The sequence below is a fragment of the Balaenoptera ricei genome, chromosome 8, assembly GCF_028023285.1.
Source record: "Balaenoptera ricei isolate mBalRic1 chromosome 8, mBalRic1.hap2, whole genome shotgun sequence".
NCBI lineage: Eukaryota > Metazoa > Chordata > Mammalia > Artiodactyla > Balaenopteridae > Balaenoptera > Balaenoptera ricei.
In genome coordinates, this window is record NC_082646.1 from 73,330,224 (window position 1) to 73,350,690 (window position 20,467).

Sequence of the window (20,467 nt, forward strand, 5' to 3'; positions counted from 1 at the left end):
GGAATTTCCTCAGTCTGATAAAGAACTTTTAAGAAAAACCTGTAGGACATCATACTTAATAGTGAACTACTGAATGCTTTCCTCCAAGGTGAAGAGCAAGGCAAGGGATGTCCACTCTTACCACTGTTAATCAACATTCTTCTGCAGGTAAAGAAATAAAAAGCATGCAAAATGGAAAATAATAAGTAATGTTATGTGTATTCATAGATAATATAATTGTTTACATAGAAATCCTAAGAAATCTGCAAAATAATTACTAGAACTAAAAAGTAAATTTACCATTATTGCAATATACAATATAAAAGTATAAAAATCAACTGTACTTCTATATACTAGCAGCAATTTAAAAAATAATTTCTTAAGTTTACATTCACAATAGCATCAGAAAATAAAATTCTTAGGAATAAATTTAATCAAAAAAGTGTGCAAGACCTCTACACTGAAAACAATATAACATTTGTGAGTTCAATAAAGTAAACCTAAATAAATGGAGGAATACAACATGTTCATGGATCTGAAGACTCAATATTGTTAAGATGTCAATTCTTTCCAAATTTATTTATAGATTCAACCCAATCCTATTAAAATTGCAAAAGACTGTTTTTTAGAAATTGACAAGATGATTTTTAAAACTATATGAAAAATAAAGCAGTAAAAACATCCAAAACAAACTTGAAGAAATTTGGAGGATTCAAACTACCTGATTTCAAGACTTACAGTAAAAAATACTTTGTGACATTGTAAAAACTAGAGTAATAAAGACAGTGTGGGATTGTTAAAAGAATAAACAAATGTATTATATTAACGCATATATGTGGAATCTGAAAAAATTGGAATGCACGATCTTATTTACAAAGCAGAAATAGAGACACGGACATAGAGAACAAATGTATAGATACCAAGGGGTAAAGGTGGGGGTGGGATGAATTGGGAGATTGGGATTGACATATATACACTATCGATACATATATATCATATATATATATATATATATATATATATACACACACACACATATACACTATGTATAAAACACATAACTAATGAGAACCTACTGTATAGCACAGGGAACTCTACTCAATGCTCTGTGGTGACCTAAATGGGAAGGAAATCCAAAAAAGAAGGGATATATGTATGCGTATAGTTGATTCACTTTGCTGTACAGTAGAAACTAACACAACATTGTAAAGCAACTATACTACAATAAAAATTTTTTAAAAAGAATAGACAAATAGATCAGTGGAACAGAATAGACAGTCTAGAATTAAATCCTCCTCACATATATGGTCAATTTTCAATAAAGACTTAGGCTATTAAAAATGATCATTTTTTTCAACACACAGTGCTAGAACAAGTAGACAAATATGGGGAAAAAAGTAAACTTTGACCTCTTAACACACATTACACCCAACAATTAATTGAGGTGAATCATAATTTAAAACAAAAGGAAAAACTATAACACTCCTCAAGGAATATCTTGGAGAATATTTTAGTGACCTTGTAGTAAGCAAAGATTCTTAGATATGGCAGATAAAGCACTAAATATACAAGAAAAATAATAAATTGAACTTTATCAAAATTAAGACTCTGCTTATCAAAAGTGATTGTTAAGAAAATGAAATGTTAAGGCCCAGACTGGGGAAAAATACACGTCTGACAAGACTTGTATCAAGAATATATAAAGAACTTCTACCAAAAACAAAAAGTAAACAATCTAATTTAAAAATAGGCAAAAAGACTCATAAAAAAACCTTACAGAAGAAGATACAGTTATGGCCATTGAGCACATGAAAAGGTATTCCATGTCATTAGTCATCAGGAAAAGGCAATTAAAGCCACATACCATTTTGCACCCACTAGAATGGATTACAACACTAAATGTTGGCAAGGATATGCAGCAACTGGAACTCAAACATATTGGTAGTAGAAGTGTAAAGTGGCATAACCATTTTGGAAAACAGCTTGGCAGTTTCTTTTAAAGTAAAATATACATTCATCGATGACCTGCAATTCCATTCCTAAATACTTACCCAAAACAAATGAGAACTTTTCAGAATATAATAGCACTTTTATTCAGAATAACCAAAGGCTGAGAATAACTGGAAAATGGACAAACTGTGGTATATACATACAATGGGATACTATCCAAAATAAAACTATTTCAGTGCTTAGTTCAAAAAAGGTAAAAACAAAAGTACCAAAGTAAAACAGGAAACCAAACAAACGAACGTAAGTGATATTTTTCTGAAAGATTATTTTCTCTGTAAACCTGAGTGTGTGGCATATTCAGGCCATTGTGAACTCAAAAAAATAAAAAAAGAGTCTCATTTAGCAAAAAGAATTATTAAAAGGGACAAAAATGCTACAATTGGTTGCTTACTAATAAAAAGAGACAAATATAATATACACCATTGGGTCCTTGACAATCACACTATTTTAGACTACTTTAGTCTATCAACAGAAGAGTTAATTTTCTCCTGTGGGATTTTGAAAGAGTTACATGACACATTTGAGTTAACAGAGAAAATGATCATGAGTGCATCAGAAACAAAAATGTAGAAGATGAAGGAATATTAGAAGCAGACATGAAAAATTAGGAAAGGAGGAAGTTATTAATATGACATAGGTTGGATTTTTTTCACCAAGTTTATTCCACCAAATGTATCTTAATATATGTAGAGGTCTAATTCACTATGTTGTAGGGATGGCTGACAGCTGTCTGTCTATGATTATGGAAGTTCTGCTAACTTTGCACTCCAACTTACTGCCAGAATGTGAACTTACTTTCATTATAAGAAGGCTACTTGAAATTCAAATTTGATTTCTTCTTGGAAAATAAAAGAGATGGATGATTTGGCTATCCTAGTGGTTTACTTGGCAGGAAAATACATTCCATGGCTGAGCGAGAACCTTAATCATTAGAGAACTGATGTGTTCATCTTCAGAGAAGGAGGGATACCAGCAGTGGAAGAGTACAGTTTGAGCTCTGTCTTTTATAGAGGATTAGCTAGATAGGTTAGCAAAGAATGACTTACTGATGGGTGTCATGATTTAAAGACGGCAAATGCAAAATATGGATGCATAGTTCTTCTGAACTAGAGGTTGGTTAAAGAAAAAAAAGGAATCAGAGGTACAGCAACAAAAGATGAATAACCTGTGGTACTTTGATTAAAGTGTTAATTCTTCATTTGCATTCTTCAATGCAGGGGAAAGCCATAGGAAAATTTTCATTTCCTTATTTTCATTTTAAGGCTCTTTAATCCCTACCTACCTCAAATGCCCTACTTACCTCAAGTATTGAACTTATCTATACCATGAAATTTACTGAATAAATTAGATAGATAGATGATAGATAGAGATATAAACATATATAGTGTACACATAAAGAAAAAATTCCACTGGACAATTTGGAAACAGACATTTCACTAATTAGAGTACCAAAGTAATTCTTTTAAAGAACAGTTTATGTTTTTCACTAGTCTAGACCAGAGATCAGTTTCCAGAATAGAAACACCACGTGTACTAAGGAATTTTACCTACAATAACATTTACAAAGTGCTTTCAGTAAATACATTATCTCAATCCTCCTTACAATCCTTTGAAATGGGTAAGATGGTAAATATATTCACTTCACTTTATAGATGAGGAAACCAAGGCTCAGAGAGGTAAGTTACCTGCCTCTGAAATAACCGGCTGCTAGTATATTGCTAACAAGGAACAGAGCCAGATCTAGAACCTAGGTCTTCTGACTTTAAGTCTAGTGCATTTCTCCTACACCAAAGCTACCCCAGGCACTATTCAGTGACATGAAATAACTCTGAATCTCAAAGCCCACCATTCCTTGGCTGGAACATTGCTTTCCCCCTGTAAGGATGCCATTTCCCTGCACTGTTAAGCACATTAAAGGAGTCTATTACCAGTTATGATGTTCATGCCACTATCTAATTGGTCCAAAGATGCAAGAGCATGCAAAGAAAGCACTAAGGAGTGAAATTACAGCAGGGATTAAAACAATGCTAAATTAATGCATTCCTTGGTTGCAGGATTATGAGCAAGTGCTATTGTAGATAAGGCTTCTATTTTTTCCTATTGGAAACTCCATTCTCTTTAAAAGATCAACAAGAAGAACCAAAAGGGAATTCCCTAAGGTCAGCTCTGAGGAAACATAAACCTCTAATTCAATAACTCTGCTACTGCTCTGAAAAAAGGCTTTATTATTGCAACATCCATATGGAGCCAATTGGACATTAATGACTAATCAATCCCTCCCCTTTCTATTCTACTTAAAGTGTCACAAACCATGTTTAGATTAGCCCATTTCCTGCTTAGGATTGCTCAAGATGTCTTTTGTTCTTTCAGGACCAGCCTGATGGAGGCAGCTTAAACAAACACCACGACCAGAGTGGCGCAGGAGTTATAAAGTGCCATATGTGAGTGAACAAAGGGCCTATACTAAAGCCTTTTGTGGTATTTGTTAATGTTTTTCATCTGAGCTTAAAAAGGCTTAATGACTTTGTGGTGAGCTGATGCATGTGGCTCGTGGCTTTGCAAAATGAAGGAAATTCTAACCAGTGATACACCAGGCTGTGTTTTCAAGGGTCTCCTGCTTGCAGTTTTGCTGCCCATGTTTACTTTCTTTTTTTTTTTTTTTTAAATTCTCAAGTTATATTTGCTTTACACAGACAGCTCAACAGAGCCCTTTATCTTATTTCAACTACAGGATCCTAGGGCAACTGAGATAACTTATGTGATTCTTTATTTTAATGACCTGAAAGTAGCACAGAACATCAAATACTCTACTTATTATCTATTTGCTATTTGTATGCACAGGAGAGGGTTTACAAGCTGTTGAGTCCAGGCAGAAAGGCATTATTTAAGTTTGAACCAGAGACCACTGTGGAGGAAATAAGACAAAAATAGGTTCTGGCTCCCTAAGTTTTCAGGAGAACCAGTCTCAGATTCAAGCAGATTCCCTTGGAGAATACAGAGGCTGGTGAAAAGCTGGTAGACTAAATAATTCATGTTGCTCAGCAACTTCTGGCTTCATCCAACTCAATATACTACCATAGACTCTACATGAAATTAAGAAGCACAAACCAAGATGAAGCAAATCTCAGAGTTAGTTAACAAAGATACTACTAAATCCATCCTCTCATTTCCACCCTTATCACTCATCAATTGCCTTGGCCTCATTCTCTCTGGTGGACTGTTTTAAATACCAGCCTTCTAGCTGAATTTTATTTCCAATTTTGAGTCCCCAGTCTCTACTTAAATACCTCTTCCTAATTTCAGCCAGGGTAATCCATCACAAATGCAATTCTGACCAGAGCACTCCTACATTAAAGTCTTCAATGGCTCCCTAATGCCCAAAAGATGAAGTCCAAACTCCTTAGTATGGTATTCAAGGCTCTCCATGACCTGGCTCTCTACTATGTCTCCAGTTTCATCTCTAGCTACTCTACTTGAAAATCTTTTACTTTATAATACTGAACTACTTCCGGTTCTCTATATACCATGTTGTTTTATACTAGGAGTCCATGCTTTCCCTTTTCCTGGAATTTCCTCTCCATCTTGCAATCAACTCATTCTTTGACTCATGTCAGGGATCATCTTGCCCAGACAGTCTTACCTGGTTTGTCAGGCTGGGCTAAGTATTTTAGGCTCCCACAGCACCCTGTGCCTGCCTCTATCTTACATTTACTATATTTTATCCAAATTGCCAGTTGTATCTGCCCACCTTCTTCACTAGACTATGCACCTTAAAAGGGCAGGAACAACACTGTGTCTTATTCATAACTGCTTCGCTAGGGTCTGGTGCATAAGTTGGCATAAGGTAAGTACTCAAATGTCATAGCAGAGAGCATTTGACATCTTCGACAGTGAAAATTTTAGAGTGAGATTCAGATGTCTACATGTTGCATTAGAACCTGGGAATTTCTGAAATCAGATTTTGTATAAATCCCATTTATTTCTTACATTCTGTTAAGTACTTTGCCTTACTTGAACCCTCTATAAAATAAAAATGGCTTTAATGGGAAAATGTACCCACAGTTGTTTGGAAGTCAGAGATCATTGGTTCTAATCTTACTTCTTTTATTGACTTTCCACACTGTACAAATCTGAAATCCTGGCCTCCCACTTCCGGGGAAATCCTGAAAGGATGATAAGGCAAGTCGGAGCTTTTTGGAAATATTAAATCTGAAAGCTATTCTAATGCTCTCGGGTTTGTGTAAATATATACAACTGAAGTATATATTCAAATAGGCATATGATGGGACCTTCCCTAGATAGAGTCAACATGAAATGGATAAAACATGCTCATAGAATTAGAGAATTTTAACATGAGAGGGATATTAAAGATCATCTAATCCACGTCTGAGGTTAGAGAGGTTAAATTGCCCAAATCTCATAGTTAGTAAGTGGCAAAATCACAATGAACTCAAATGTAACTATTCCCAAAGTTTCACACTTGCCATCAAAGTAAATTTCTAAAATGGTCAGCTGAATTGTTTCAATGGTATCCAGACTTAGATTAAAAACTCTTAACAAAATTAATTAACAAAATTAATTTAATTATTATTTAATTAATTAAATTTAAAATTAATTTGTCCCAGGGAATCTGCCTTTTACTAGAATGAGAGATGCAGATCACAGGTGCAGTAGAAACTAATTTTTTTAAGGTTAGGGATATGGAAATAGACAGTATTAGAAGGAGAGGGCACAAGGATTTGGGGTAGTCAACTCAGTTTTGTAGTCTATCAAAACTTCGTTGCCCTGAGAATCTGGTGAAAGTATTTGAAAGGTACTTAATATTTGTGTGGTTTGAAAGATTGAAAAAAAAAAAAAAACTTTCACAGGTTTCTATTTCTCATTAAATTTTTCTGCTTTTTAATGAAAACCAACAGGAAAAAACTACTTCAACAAAGGCAACCAACTGAATCAGCTCATCTTGGAGAAAAATGGGAGTCAGTGTGGCTCAGATGCTATGTAGTTAGACAGATGTGGGTTTGAATTTTGATTTGATCTTTCCTAGGTAACCTTGGGTAAATTATTTCCCTTCTCTAAACTACAGTTTCATCTCCTTATAAAAGAGAGCTAATAATTTCTGCTTGTCTGGATCCTTGTGAGGATTAAGTGGGAACATAAATTTCCTAGCAGTGCCTGGAACCCAGTACCCACTCATTAAACAGTAGCTGCCTTTAGAAATAGCAGTAGTAATGGCAGTAGAGGTAGTAGAATGTCTATTCTAGTACCAGGAACATAGCAGGTGCTTAACTCATATTTGTTCCCTTTCTAGTCTTTCCCCATACCTGGGTGATACTTCCTATACTGCACAGTCCTGTCCTTCAGTGTAGTTATAAAATGAGCCCTTAGCTGGAGAGTGCAATTTACTACTTAATGGAGCCTCTTTTCTGACCCAAAGCTAAAAATATATTTCAAGAGTGTCCCTATGATATAGAACTAAAATGTATCGAATATGCATTAAGACACAATCAAAAAGACCATCTCACACCTCCCCAGTTCCCACCTGTGGGGCCTGTAACCAGACTATGCTGCTCAGTCCAAGCCAGAAAAAAAGAAAAAAAAAGAAGAAACCATTATCTTGAGAACTTATAGATCAGGTTTTTATAAAGGACTCACTGGAATAACAAAGAATTAGGATTACTGACTGTATAATAAATAAAGGGCAGGGAAGTTTCAGGGACATTTGACAATTGTTTTTCCTTTCTCCTCTACCAGCAGTTCTGTGACTCTGCAGCATGGAATAGCTGCTGTTATCATTTCTCATTCTGTCCTCATGCAGGATCAACCTTCCCAGTGAAAAGTCAGTGTATATTGAAGAAGCATGAAGTGATTTCTCTGCCATGAAAGTAAATATACATAAGCCAGTAAGGTGCAATTTTCATTTTTAGTAAAAATTTTAAATGGTTGAATACACTGCTTATGAAATTCTTCTCTCCAGGGCTGTGACTTGGGATATTAAGTTTTAGTTCAGAGTTACTTTTTACAGCCTACTCCTAAATGTAACAGTTTACAGTATAATGCAAATATCGATGGGTTCTTACACAATCTCTTCCCTCTGGTACCATGACCTAATTTGGGACATCATGTCTAAGGGTAAATATCCACTGAACAAAATAATTTAAAAAAGATCACTCTCCTCTAGTGAGAGGCAAAAGTACAAGACTGATCTGTAAGGCATCGAACAGTCACAGCAGACAAAGTGAAATCATATGTAAATGAGTATTATACCCAGGAGGAAAAGAGGTATTTTTAAAATGACTTGAATAAAAACCCTCCTAACACCTACTCAGCTCTCCCATGATGTAATATGAAAAGACAGCCATTGAATAGCCCCTCTGAAAGGACATTAAAGAGAACAGAGGAATAAAGAGACTAACAGACCACCAAGACCAACCTAATTTCTGCTTTTCCATTATTTTTAACCTCTATACATAATCTAAGTCAATCTTGAACAACTAAAGTTTAATGCCTTTTTAGTTGGTAGCGAAGTCCAAATTCCTCAGCCTGACTCTCAAGGCCCTCCACAATATGGAACCCAGCTATTTTTATAACATATTCAATTCAACAAATAATAACTGAGTATAAATATGTGGAAAGCTTTGTATTGGGCTTGGTGGAGAACACAGAGATGAGAAGCGACTCTTCCTTTCTGGAACCTCCTTGTGAATGTCCGTGTACTTTACCATTTCTGTGTCTGCTTGGATTATTCCCTCAACTGAAAGTTCTTCTCCTTCTCTTTGTTTTTCCAAACCTAGGCTTATCTCCAGCTATATTTCTATCAGACCTTCCAGAATCATGGCTGTCAACAAAGCACTGTAGGTTCCTCTTCTAAATAGCACTCTTTTCTGTTTCTCTAATGATGTACTATAACATATAACACCTTAGGTTGTTCTGCTTTCTGTGTATGCTAATATTATTATCCCAACTACATTACTAGCTCTTGAAGAATACAGTATAGTCCATCTTTTAAAAAATCCTTCTCTCTGTGCTCGTAACAGTGCTATGTACATAAGAGATAATTGGTAAATTATAACTTGAACATGTGGGTAAAACTAAAGACTGGGGGACTCTGAGTAGGGATAGATCCTGTTTGGAAAGACCTGGCTATCAGAACTGGTGGCTCAGTCTACAGACAACCACCTCTAAAGAGGATGAAATGACAGATAGTGTGTGTGAACAAACAGTGATAGAGTAAAATGAGACAGTGTATCTAAAAGAAGGAGATATTCAAAGATAAGAATTTCTTAGTTAAAGAAAAAAAAGATAGGGAAGTCAGTAACAGAAAATAGGGGAGAGCTGGTCGGTTATTGAATTTTGTGAATAAGTTAGAAGCACAGTTATCAGAACTTGAAAAGAAGGAAAGGAAAAGAAGGAAAAAAAAGATTGTTCTCAAGTTTGGTCTTGACCTTAAGCAGAGAGAATTTAAAGAGCCCACCAAATTGGCCTGAGACTCTTTAAATTCCACCAGCCTAAGGATGGGCTGAATTCTACAGCCTGCAGATGGGAAGTCAAGTGGCTCTTGCTGCCAAGAGAAGAGGATTCTAGGGACAGGGAACTAGACAAGGTCCACACCTCAACAGTCACTACGCAGTTAGTCCAGACATGGCAGATAGACCTCTATCAGCCAGCGTTTATTCTAATATGTTGGTTTATGTGCAGCAGACATATATACTGCTGAGGAACCATAGACTGATTTTGCAGTCCCATTGGGAACATGTGCCGGCTGTTCTTGTCTTGGGTCTAATTTTCATGGTAGATAGCGTTAAATCTTTTGTCACCCAGTTGCTGCAGCAAGATGGGGGAGCACTTCTGTGTGATTCAGTAATGGCATAGACAAGCATTTCTTCCCCAGAACAGAGGGTATTCAGTCAGAAAACCAGATAATTTTGTGTGTGTGGTGACACTGTCAATGATACCTCTTTAGAGAAGGCAGCCCAATGAGAAACCAGCTCTTGGACAGGGCTAGGCTCCTCACTAAAGGGAGGCTGGGGCTTTGATTGGGCTTTCTAGCTTAAGCAACTCTAAGAAGCAGGTTGAATTCCCTTTATGGAGTATTAGGGGATGGAGTTATACAAGAATCTTGACATTTCACTCTCTTATCCCATCAGGACTATCCATCACTTGGAAAGTTCAATGGAAATTGTTTTCTACCAACATTAAAAGTTATTTGGGAGCTTTTAAGACACAGCAAATATATTTCTTTAAGAGAAGTTTATTTGCTTGTTTAAGAGAGCTGCACTTTATATATAGTGCTGATATAAACTGGTGCACAGGATCCTCTAAAACTGTTTATATCCACAGTAAAATACATTTTTGTGATACCACAGAGTTAGTCTAGAGCCAAGGGCTTTTTGAACTCTGCTTATCTCCCAGCCTGTGTAGCTGTTACTCAGTTTTCACCATGTCTGGGGTCTCCCTGGCCACCCATCCTGGCCTCAGACCTCAGCCTGCTGGTTCCATACAGACTACTTTGCCTATTCATTTTTCTGAGATGCCTGGAAATGCTATTTTAGGCAGCTATGGAAGGCCAGACCCATAAGCCCACAGCAAAGCTCTGGTTGGTGCTCCCTCTGGATTTCCCTGGGTCTTTTATTTTAACATGTGTAATTCCCCATCTTTTATTCTTGGTATACAATCTAGTACTTGGATACCTTCTTGGACAAAGACATCTCATCTCTGATATATTTCAATAATAATTTCACTTATTTTAAAGATGGTATGGTCCCTAATTTACACTTGTTACTTTCTAGTTGACTGAAAGGTGAATGATTTCAATTGTACAGCAGTAAGATAAGAGTTTAAAAACCAGAAATCATCTACACCAACTTCCTCACCTACAGCTGAGAAAATTCAGGGAAAGAAATTGACTTGCTTAGGGTAGAACAACTAGAATTTAAGTTTCCTAACCCTTGAGGAAATATCTGAAGGGGTGTCACGTGGAGAAATGGTAAGCTTTATCTTGTTGGAATCCAAAAGTCAGACTAGAACCAATGAGTAGAAGTTATAAGGAAGCAAAGACAAATAACAAAGAATTAAAAATTAGAACCAGAATGAGCTTCTCAGGAAGTAGTCAGTTTTCTGTCATGAGACTATTAGAGGCATTCGAACAGAAATGAGATGACTACTTGTCAGGGATGTAAAAAGGGACTTCTTGGATGGAATTGTAAATTTGATTACATGTCTCTCCTTTATTCCAATTCTGCGAATCTAAATGTTGTGATGTGAAGCACTGTATTCTGGTGGGCTTGAACAAATAATGACCTTTACATTCCAAAGTGTAAGCAGATGTAGCCTTTAAATCCCTCCCCAGATTATACTACAGCTTGCCTCTGCTGCCTTGAATGAGCCGTGTATCATCAAGTCAATCTTCCTTTTCTACCAGGAGTAAGGATCCAGGGAGGGGAAAGGAAATGCGAAAAGCTTCAAAGATTTCCCAGAGTATGGATCAAAGGGTAAGCAGGATTTTTAGGAGAAGACATTCACATTAAGTGGTGCATTTTTTAAGGAAAAAGAGGAAAAGTTGCAGTCCCTGTTATTTGTCTATAAACAGAGAGCTTAAGTTGACAATAATAAAGCTATCCTAAGATTTAAAACTTAGAAGCAATCAGAAGTTCACAAAAAAAATGAAGCTTTCAGAAGGGTTAAGGCCATCCTGGCTGGGATCCAATTCACAAATTCAGTACAAATCTATAAAACCTTTCTAAGCAAATCTGAGAACCTGAGAGCAACAGTTCTAAAAGGGGTTATTCTTGGTGCACATATCCATTTCCATTCAAAGCAATGCAAGTTTTTAATACATGGAGGACAGCACATCATTACAGTTCCAACCCAGGGTCCAAAAGCCTGCCTAATGGTAATCACTTTCAGAGCTCATCCCTTTTAGAGCTCATATTCCACTATGCTCCACGTCAAAATGAGGTGTGAAAAAACAAAACAAAAAAAAAATGAGGTGTTGCCTCCCTCTGACGCTGGGACACAATAATTGAATTTGAGAATTAAAAGAGGTGTTAGAAGAATGTCTTCTTACCCAAACTATTCTGAAAAACAGAAAAAAAGAAAGTGTCCCTTTAGAGGCCCCAGGTGTGTGAGAGAGAAGAAACAGGATGGAGAGAATATAAAAAATAAGGCAGGCTACAACTATCGTTGCTAGGGGGAAGAGAAGAAGAAGGGGGGGGGTCCATCTGTGAAAGGTAATTGGGAAATGCTACTGGAGAGATCTTCTCATTAATAAAAAGAAAAGATCATTCTCATTAATAAAAAGAAAAGATCAAAGACTTGAAAATTTGATTCAGCAAATGGTACAAATATACTCTCAATGGTATTGGTCTCCTCTTTTATTTCTCTGAAGAAAAAACCAAGTGAAAGCTATTGTGGACAGATCACCTTTCTTGTAAGAAACACACTCTATGTTTCATGAAGACCCTAATAACAATCTTGCATTTGGAGGGGACCCTAGAGATAATGGAATCCAACATACCTCTTTTAAAAGATAAAGTTAAGCCCAGGGGCACTCGTCACTTATTTGCCTTCATTTAGCAAAGGAACTTTAATCCAAATTTCCCAATAACCAGACCAGAGCCCTTTCTACTATACTTTGCAACCCTGAAATTAGGAGGGTTGGGATAAGAATTGCACTCTTGCCTAAGCAGAACAAGGAGAGGGGAAATGCCGTACGAAAAGTCCATAAAAAGTTAAACATCTGTTCGTCATTCTTAATACATGGTGACAGACTCAATTAATTGAGTCCTCTCTTCCTTACATGCCCTACATAGGAGCTAACAACTTTTGTGCGCTCAATACATATAAAGCCAACAAATGCTCCAAAGTATAACAAGACCTTAAACATGTTTCCTAAGCCCCCAGCACCGATGAATTTGTAGTTTTATAAATATCATGGTGAACAAGAAATGCTGTCTTGTCATATTCAAACCAAATAACAGCTGGACTTTAAAAATAAAATTTTGAAGACATTTGCCTTTCATATTTTTAATTTCTGTTTTCCTGGCTTACGGTTTTGTCATTTGATTTTGATGAGTGGTTAATACACACGCACAGCTGCCTCTTTTGGTGACCTTTCCCTTGCTGCTTCCATGTTCAAAGCTACGAAGCAGGTCTACAAGTTGCTTACTAAGTGATATTGGCATTTTCGCAACTGGCAGCAGACATTTTCCTGGAAAGCCAGGCTTACTTTAGTCACTTCAGAAGCCACACAGGAGAATGGGGTGCAAGGAGAAGAAGGGCATAGCCCCTTAAAGCTGCCATTATGCATTATTCACAATAGCCAAGACACAGAAAACAACCTAAGTATACATCAGCAGATGAATGGATAAAGAGACTGTTTTATATATACATATATATACATTCATGTGATAAATGATATTATTTATTACATATATTACATAATATGTTATATAGCTATATATACATATTTTGAATGTGATAAAAATATTATTCATCCATAAAAAGGAAGAAGGAAACCCTGCCATTTGCAACAACATGGATGACCTTGAGGGCATTACGCTAAGTGAAGTCAGACAGAGAAAGACAAATACTATATGATCTCACACATATGCGGAATCTAAAAAGCCTGAAGTCATAGAAACAGAGAGTACAATGGTGGTTTCCAGGGACCAGACGGTGGGGGAAATGGAGACATGTCCGTCAAAGAGAACAAACTTCCAGTTATAAAGAGGAATAAGCTCTGGGGATCTAATATACAGCAGGGTGACTATAGTTAAAAATATTGTCTTATATACTTGAAAGTTGTTAACAGAGTAGTTTTTAAATTTTCTCACCAGAAAAAGGTAATCTGTGAGGTGCAGAGGTGTTAACTAACCTTATTGTGGTAATCATTTCCCAATATATACGTGTATCAAATCATCACATTGTACACCTTAAATATGCACCAATGTTATATGTCAATGATATGTCAATAAAGCTGGAAAAATATTTTAACTGGTCCAAAGCCAGAGGAAACATGGAGATGATCATGTGTGGACTAAGAAGGGATGACATCCTGGGTGAGAGCTACAAAACTTACCTGCCAATGGAGCTTACCTAAGTAGCTTTTGCTCTGAACCTCTGTGGGGAACAAAGAAGTCTTGATCTTCTTAGTACTTTTCTCAGTGATAATTATATCTCTCATGTATCTATGTATGCATTACCCTTTTAATCTTCTGTCTTTCTTCACTAGACTTTAAGTACCAAGAGGTCAGGAACATATTTGTTTTGCTTCCTTTGGTTTATCCAGTGTCTAGTTCAGGGACTGGCACACAGAACAGGCACTCAAGAAATGTTTGTCTGTTTGTTTGTTTGTTTGTTTTTAGACCAAGACTGACTGAAGGAGTGAATAAATTTTTTAGGTATTCTTTCACTTCATTTCCTTCTTACTCTTCCTCTTAAGGGAAATATGGAGGAGCAAAGTGGAGAAAGTATTATGTGTACCTGTTATCTACGCTGACTTCAATATGAACTGCAACTCCAGCAGGCTTTGCGATCAGCTTACGCTTGAACAGATGCCAGGAAATGTCCTGAAGTCAGCAGAGGCTGCTACACATCCCAGCAGCCCTCACAAAGCCACTGCACTTCTGTCGGTTTTAGAGCAGGTAACTTGACTCCATTCATGAACTCACAGTCCCCCAAAAGCACACGAGGTCTCAATGGCAACTCTGGGCAAGCTTCTGAAGGGAGGTTTTCACACGCTCCTTAAGCTCCTGGGCCACTACAGCCCTTCTACTATTACACTCATCAGGCATTGCTGCTATGTGTGACAGAGTAACACGAGAGCTGGGGCATGGCATGACTGGCTATATTTAGGGGAGAGGAAATGGGCCATACTGAGGAAGGTCGCAAGGAGTTTGTTCAGAAAAATGAAGGCACCACTTCTGTATCTGTACATACAGGGGCTGCAGGATAGCACAGTACTTAATGGCTTGGGTTCCGGAGCCAGGCTGACTGGGATCAACTCTCAGCTCTACCCTTACTAGCTATGTGACCTGAGGCAAGTTACTTAACTATTCTCAGCCTTAATTTTCTCATCCGTAAAATGGAAAAAGAAAATACCTTCTTTACAGAGTTGTATATGATTTAAATGAGAAAACATGTGTTAAAAGCTTAGCATATTCTCTGGCATATAAATGCTTGATAAATGTTTGCCTAAAAAAAGCAAAGTAACTAGGAAATTGGTTTGAATCCAGACAATCTGGATACTGAATGGAAGTTCCGCAGATTTTTCTATACAGTATGTTTCTCTACAGTTAAGCTTTTCACTTTTTCTTTTCATAATGCTTAATAACTCTGACCATGATTTTTAACTTACCAAGCACATGATATCAACTAGATTATTAGTATTACTGAGAGGCAAATGACTTTATACCTACTGTACAGTTAAGAAGTAAGTGAAGAAAGCTGAATGACAGATTAAGAAAACTCTGTTAGAACAAGGATAAGGCAATGGAACTCTGTAACTCCTAGTCTACGGAAAAATTAACAGACTGAATACTCCAAAGTGATGAAAAGTATTATTTCACTGTGTCTGGTCAAAGGTTTAGGTACTCTGTAGTACCATCTTCCAACAAAATTGAGATGTGCCACACCTGAATAACTAGCTCCCTAGACCACAGAACCTCAATCCTCACCAGGGGAAAATCATGTACTTCTAAGTGCCTATAAAAATGTCAGTGTCACCGTGCTCTCAGTACACCTTCTTCATGGAAGACAGTGAGTATATTTCTGGTTCAGAGTCCTCTTTATTCCTCCTTTCCTGCTCCTGTTCCTCTTCCTCTTCCTTTTCCTCTTCCCTTCGCTTCCCTTCCTTCCCCACTCCCCTCACACATGCACATAGCAATCAGAGTTTATTTTAACACCTTGTCCCCAGGACTATCATTAAGCATTAGTCTCTCCCACTGGCATGAAAAACCTGCCTTCTGAAAACTCTCTGAAGTACTTCCTAATGGCTGATGCTACCCATCCCTTAGTGCTCATGCCAGGGATTTCTGAACTGCTTCGGATGGCCCCAAGCTATCACTAGAAGCCATGCTCAGTTCAGATGCTGCTATTAAATGTCTTCATGTGTTTTCAAGGGATTAGGGTCCTGGAAGGAATCCTGCCAGTAAAAGGGATAATAGTAAGATTTTTCCCCTCAAGCTAAAGGACTTTAGCTGGGACCCGAGATGGATGAAGTATTGTGTTACTCTAAAGAGAACAAATTAATCTTCCCTGACTGGTGGGAGGGATTCTGACACAGCAACAGCTAACGGGAAAACCAGTCCCTACTCTGGGATGACACAGTAAATAACCAGGCGACGCTACTACTAAAGTGCTGATCTAACTCATAGATTGTACCCAGCCTCTGGGGAGCAATCTCTGCTGTTTTGCTGCTTGTGCATTTAAAACAAACAGAAAAGGAAGAGGAGCGGACAGGCATTGATAGTGCTGTGGGTAAACACGTTGAGAGTAAAGCTAGTCTTTTCCATCCAGACTTTCAAAAGACTTTATAACGGTTAGTACCCAGACACAGGCTGGGCCTTGCCCAAGCAATTATTAATTTTATGCTAGATCTGCTTCAAACTATAATTTAGTTTCCAAAATGGTTTGATTACACCTGGGAATCACTTGATTTGGGGGTAAAAAATCCTCCTTTGTATGTTTGTCCTTTTTTTTTTTTTTTTTATAAGAATGTCGTGAGGTGGATGAAACACAGAATTCTGTTGTTCATTGAAATGTAGAGGGTTCTTTTATTTTAAAACTTTAAAATGGCACCTTGAAGTATCTGGATTGCTATGTGTTCAGTAACATACAATCTAGCTGAATTTCAAAGTCCTCAACTCTAACATATATTGAAGCCTAACATTTCTTCTGATTTGCCAAGAAAATTGATCTGGTGACTCCCAAGAAAGACCATGAAGATCCTACATCTACCTCAGGCATACCTCTAGAAACACACAGAGCAGCAGAACAGAAAAGCCACTCACCCTCTGCATCTTCTGGCCGAGTAAGATCGATGACACCTGGGCCCAGCTTTCCATCTTCACTTGACTTTCCTGTTAACTGGGGCCCCAAATTTTCAAAGCGTGTTCTTTCCTAGAGGAAAGAATAATCAGAGACTTATACTAGCTTCCAAAGCAGCCACTTTTTCCTTCCAGTTTCTATCTTTCTTAATGGACAAAACTTGGATTTACAAACATCATTTCTGACCAACTTGAGCTCAGAAAACTTTTCAGGAAGATTCCACTAAAGCCTTTTTATGGCACTGACAGTGTTGACAGCACCTAAACCATAGTACCTATAAGGAAAGGAAATCTGTGGCAGGTAACCTGCCAGGGCTGTACTGCACATCTCTCTGTTGGATTTGCTCCAGTATTCTAAAAGGAATGCAAATGAAAGGTGTTTGAGTCAAAACTGCAAAATTTGAAAGATCAGTTTCCATTAAAATATACTGTTATTCAATGGGAGAGGAATTTTCTTTTTTAGAGATCATAGTTTGCATTGGTACTCCTGGAAAAATACGAATCAGAATTTTAGACAAGAAGATTTCAAAAACAAATATTTCAAAGCAGGCAGACTAGATGATGGCATTGATACTATTATTTTGCTGAGGAGTTCCAACTGTAACTTCCTGGTAAGTGAAAAGGAGAACATTACTCCTAGCCAGGCCTTGAGTCAGGAAAGTTAAACACTCTTGCCATTATAGTAGGGAAACACAAAGATGTTTTAATTGTTAACCTGTTCTTCTAGGATCAGGAGTCTGAAACATCACAGTGAACTCTCCTCCTGTAGCTCTCTGGATCAGTAGCAGAGGGCTCATTGATCATAATTAACATGGTGCTCCTGTCTGCAGAAACACAGCACGTGTCCCCTTCTCTCCTCCTTGCTACTCTCCAGACTCAAACTTGGCTTTGTGTTGTGCTTATGAATGAATGAAACCTTGTTGTTCATTACTATGAAACAATATTAAATGTCATGTCAGCTCAAATTTACAGACATGAAATAGCAGCTTCCAGCTCCGGGAATGGTTTCTGCATGTTATACTTAATGCATTATGCAGCAGTAGAGTGCTGATTGCTGTTCAGTCTATTGTTCAATGACCTAGTTCTGTACTAGGCATGTTCGGCATTAGACGGAAACACTCTGAGTGTTCTCTTCTGTAAGATGTTTAGAAACTTGGAAATATTCTTAAAGAGCAAACATACAATTACTTGATAGAGGCTGTGTCTCATTTGTACAGTCTCACTACATTCGTGCTTTCTAATATGATTATTTTTGAATATCATTATATTTCTATAATTAATTCCCATCAGTCAAATTGTGCAGGAAGTCTTCCAGTTCCCCTTCATCATGGAATATGTTGAAATCTGTGTTGGAAGAAAACACAGTATAAACCTTGCTTTAATCTAGCAACATTTCTATGAAAGACTGCAACAAAATTATAATCATGAATTTCCCCAACTGGGTAATACTAACTAGTTACAATAGCGGTATGTGGGGAAACCTCTGAAACACCACACTTATAAAAAACAGAGTGAAAATAAAAAGCAAATTAGGTATGGTTCCCCAATATCTTCTTATGTGACACTGCCGCTGCACAAGAACAAATTAACCCAGATGCAGGCCACAACAAAGAGCAACCACAAGCCAGACGAGAGTTTCACACATTGTAGGGGGGAGGACAGCTGTTTTTAATCAGCCAATTTCTATTTTTGAGTAGCACTTTTGGTTGTCATGATGTAAAGAAAAAGAATTAAAGTGAAAATAAGCAGTACCAGGGAAAGCAAAATATTCAACCTTTGTTTTATCACATTGTTTCGCATTTCAAATATTTGCATGTGAATGCTTTCCCTATGTTAAATGCAGAAGGAGTTTTGATGTGACACCTGCAATCTTCTTGGAAGAACAACCTTTATCTGTATTTTCATGGGGGGAAAAACAACTTTCTCTGAAAATCAACAGACTGTGCTACCTATCAATATGCATATTTCAAGTATCTTTCTAGTCATTCATTCTCTTTGATTTTACCGGAAAATATTCTCAGTAAAAAAAATAAATAAAGTTCCTGAAAGAATATCAATATTTTGACAAGGAAGGAGAAGAGGGAAAATTACATGCCATGGTTTGTAAAATCCTAAGACAACAAAGCTTACATGATGATAATATCTTTTCTTTTATAAAAAGTGAAGTGCACTCACAATTCAGTAGTATCAGCTTGTTTTTAATCATAACAAAAAACATTCAGAACATTCAACAACACATTCACAGTGTCTTTGAAGTCATACATTTTTCTGACTTCATTGAAAAAAAATTATTCTGCAGAGATACTTTCCTTATAAAATATCAATATTTTGACAGAGTAGAAGTCGAGGAAGAATATCCCACGAAACACTAGTTAAATAGGCAGAAAATAAATCAATGATAAAAATTGTTTTGGGCAGTGGGCTGCATTTTATATTTGGTAATATTAAGCACTTGTGTTTGAGATTAAAGAAGGACCCTGCAAAGCCATGCCCTTTCATATAAATTTCTACCTAGTCTCCCAGAAGATTTCCTTCTTTTCTTCAAAGAATAGCTCAGAATATTTATTTGCCAGCCACATAACCATAAGATAAGAGGGTCTGATGTCTACAAGTTAGCTCTGGGCAGCTGAGCTAAGCAAAGATTTTACCAGTGAGGTTGAATATAAGCCTAGTAAATACAGAATGTGGACAGAGGCACAGAGAGAAGTTCAAAGATACTTTAGTTCCAAGAGGCCTTCAACTTCTGGCCATTAAGTGCCAATGGGTATGCCCCGATATGGAAAACATAGACAGTGGGTGGCAAGCTCTTAACTACAAGTTTTCCATGCACTTGAATTAGCTCTCGCAAATTACATAGCTCGCAAGTAGATATTTTGGAGATATAAACAAAACACCTCAATGCTAATTTTAATCTCAACCCCTCCAGGCAGGAAAACTTCCCAGTCTTCATGATGACAGTGAAATGTGCGTTTTACATGCAGTGATGTGATCAGACACTTACTTATGCACTGTCAGTCACAAACATGCAGGCAACATAAAAGTTATTGAAAAAAATTAAAGTCAGCTCTGCTATGTTGTAGGACTGTTGGCTCTCTAAGTGCTTTGAAATTATGATGTATGAGGTAGATGTTGCATATTAAATAAAGATATTTAAATGATAAAGCCCCCTTTAGTGAGAGCTGATGAATGTTAAATGTTACAAGCCACAAGACGGTAGCATTCATCATCTTCTCATATTATCAGAGTCAATGACGGGGCAGCCTCACTGGTGACAGATAGACTGCTGCATTATTATCCCTTATTTCCAGTGTCACTGAACAAACCATTCAACTCCTCAGGCATTATTTTTAACTTTGCATTAAATTAGCAACTTTTCCCTCCCTACCATGGCAAGATTGATCATTTCTGTATTTGCATCGGTGGAGAGAGAGAAT

General features: G+C 37.1%; 1 protein-coding gene across 1 annotated transcript in view; it reads right to left on the bottom strand.

Moving 5' to 3' along the window:
• Positions 1–20,467, bottom strand: part of SOX6 (SRY-box transcription factor 6) — a 340,990-nt gene that overhangs the window by 26,988 nt on the left and 293,535 nt on the right. The window contains exons 8-9 of the mRNA XM_059929925.1: positions 17,281–17,387; positions 16,998–17,106 (exon numbers count right to left, since the gene is read on the bottom strand). Of these exons, the coding sequence (XP_059785908.1) occupies positions 16,998–17,106; positions 17,281–17,387 (216 nt within the window). The remainder of the gene's footprint in view (positions 1–16,997; positions 17,107–17,280; positions 17,388–20,467) is intronic.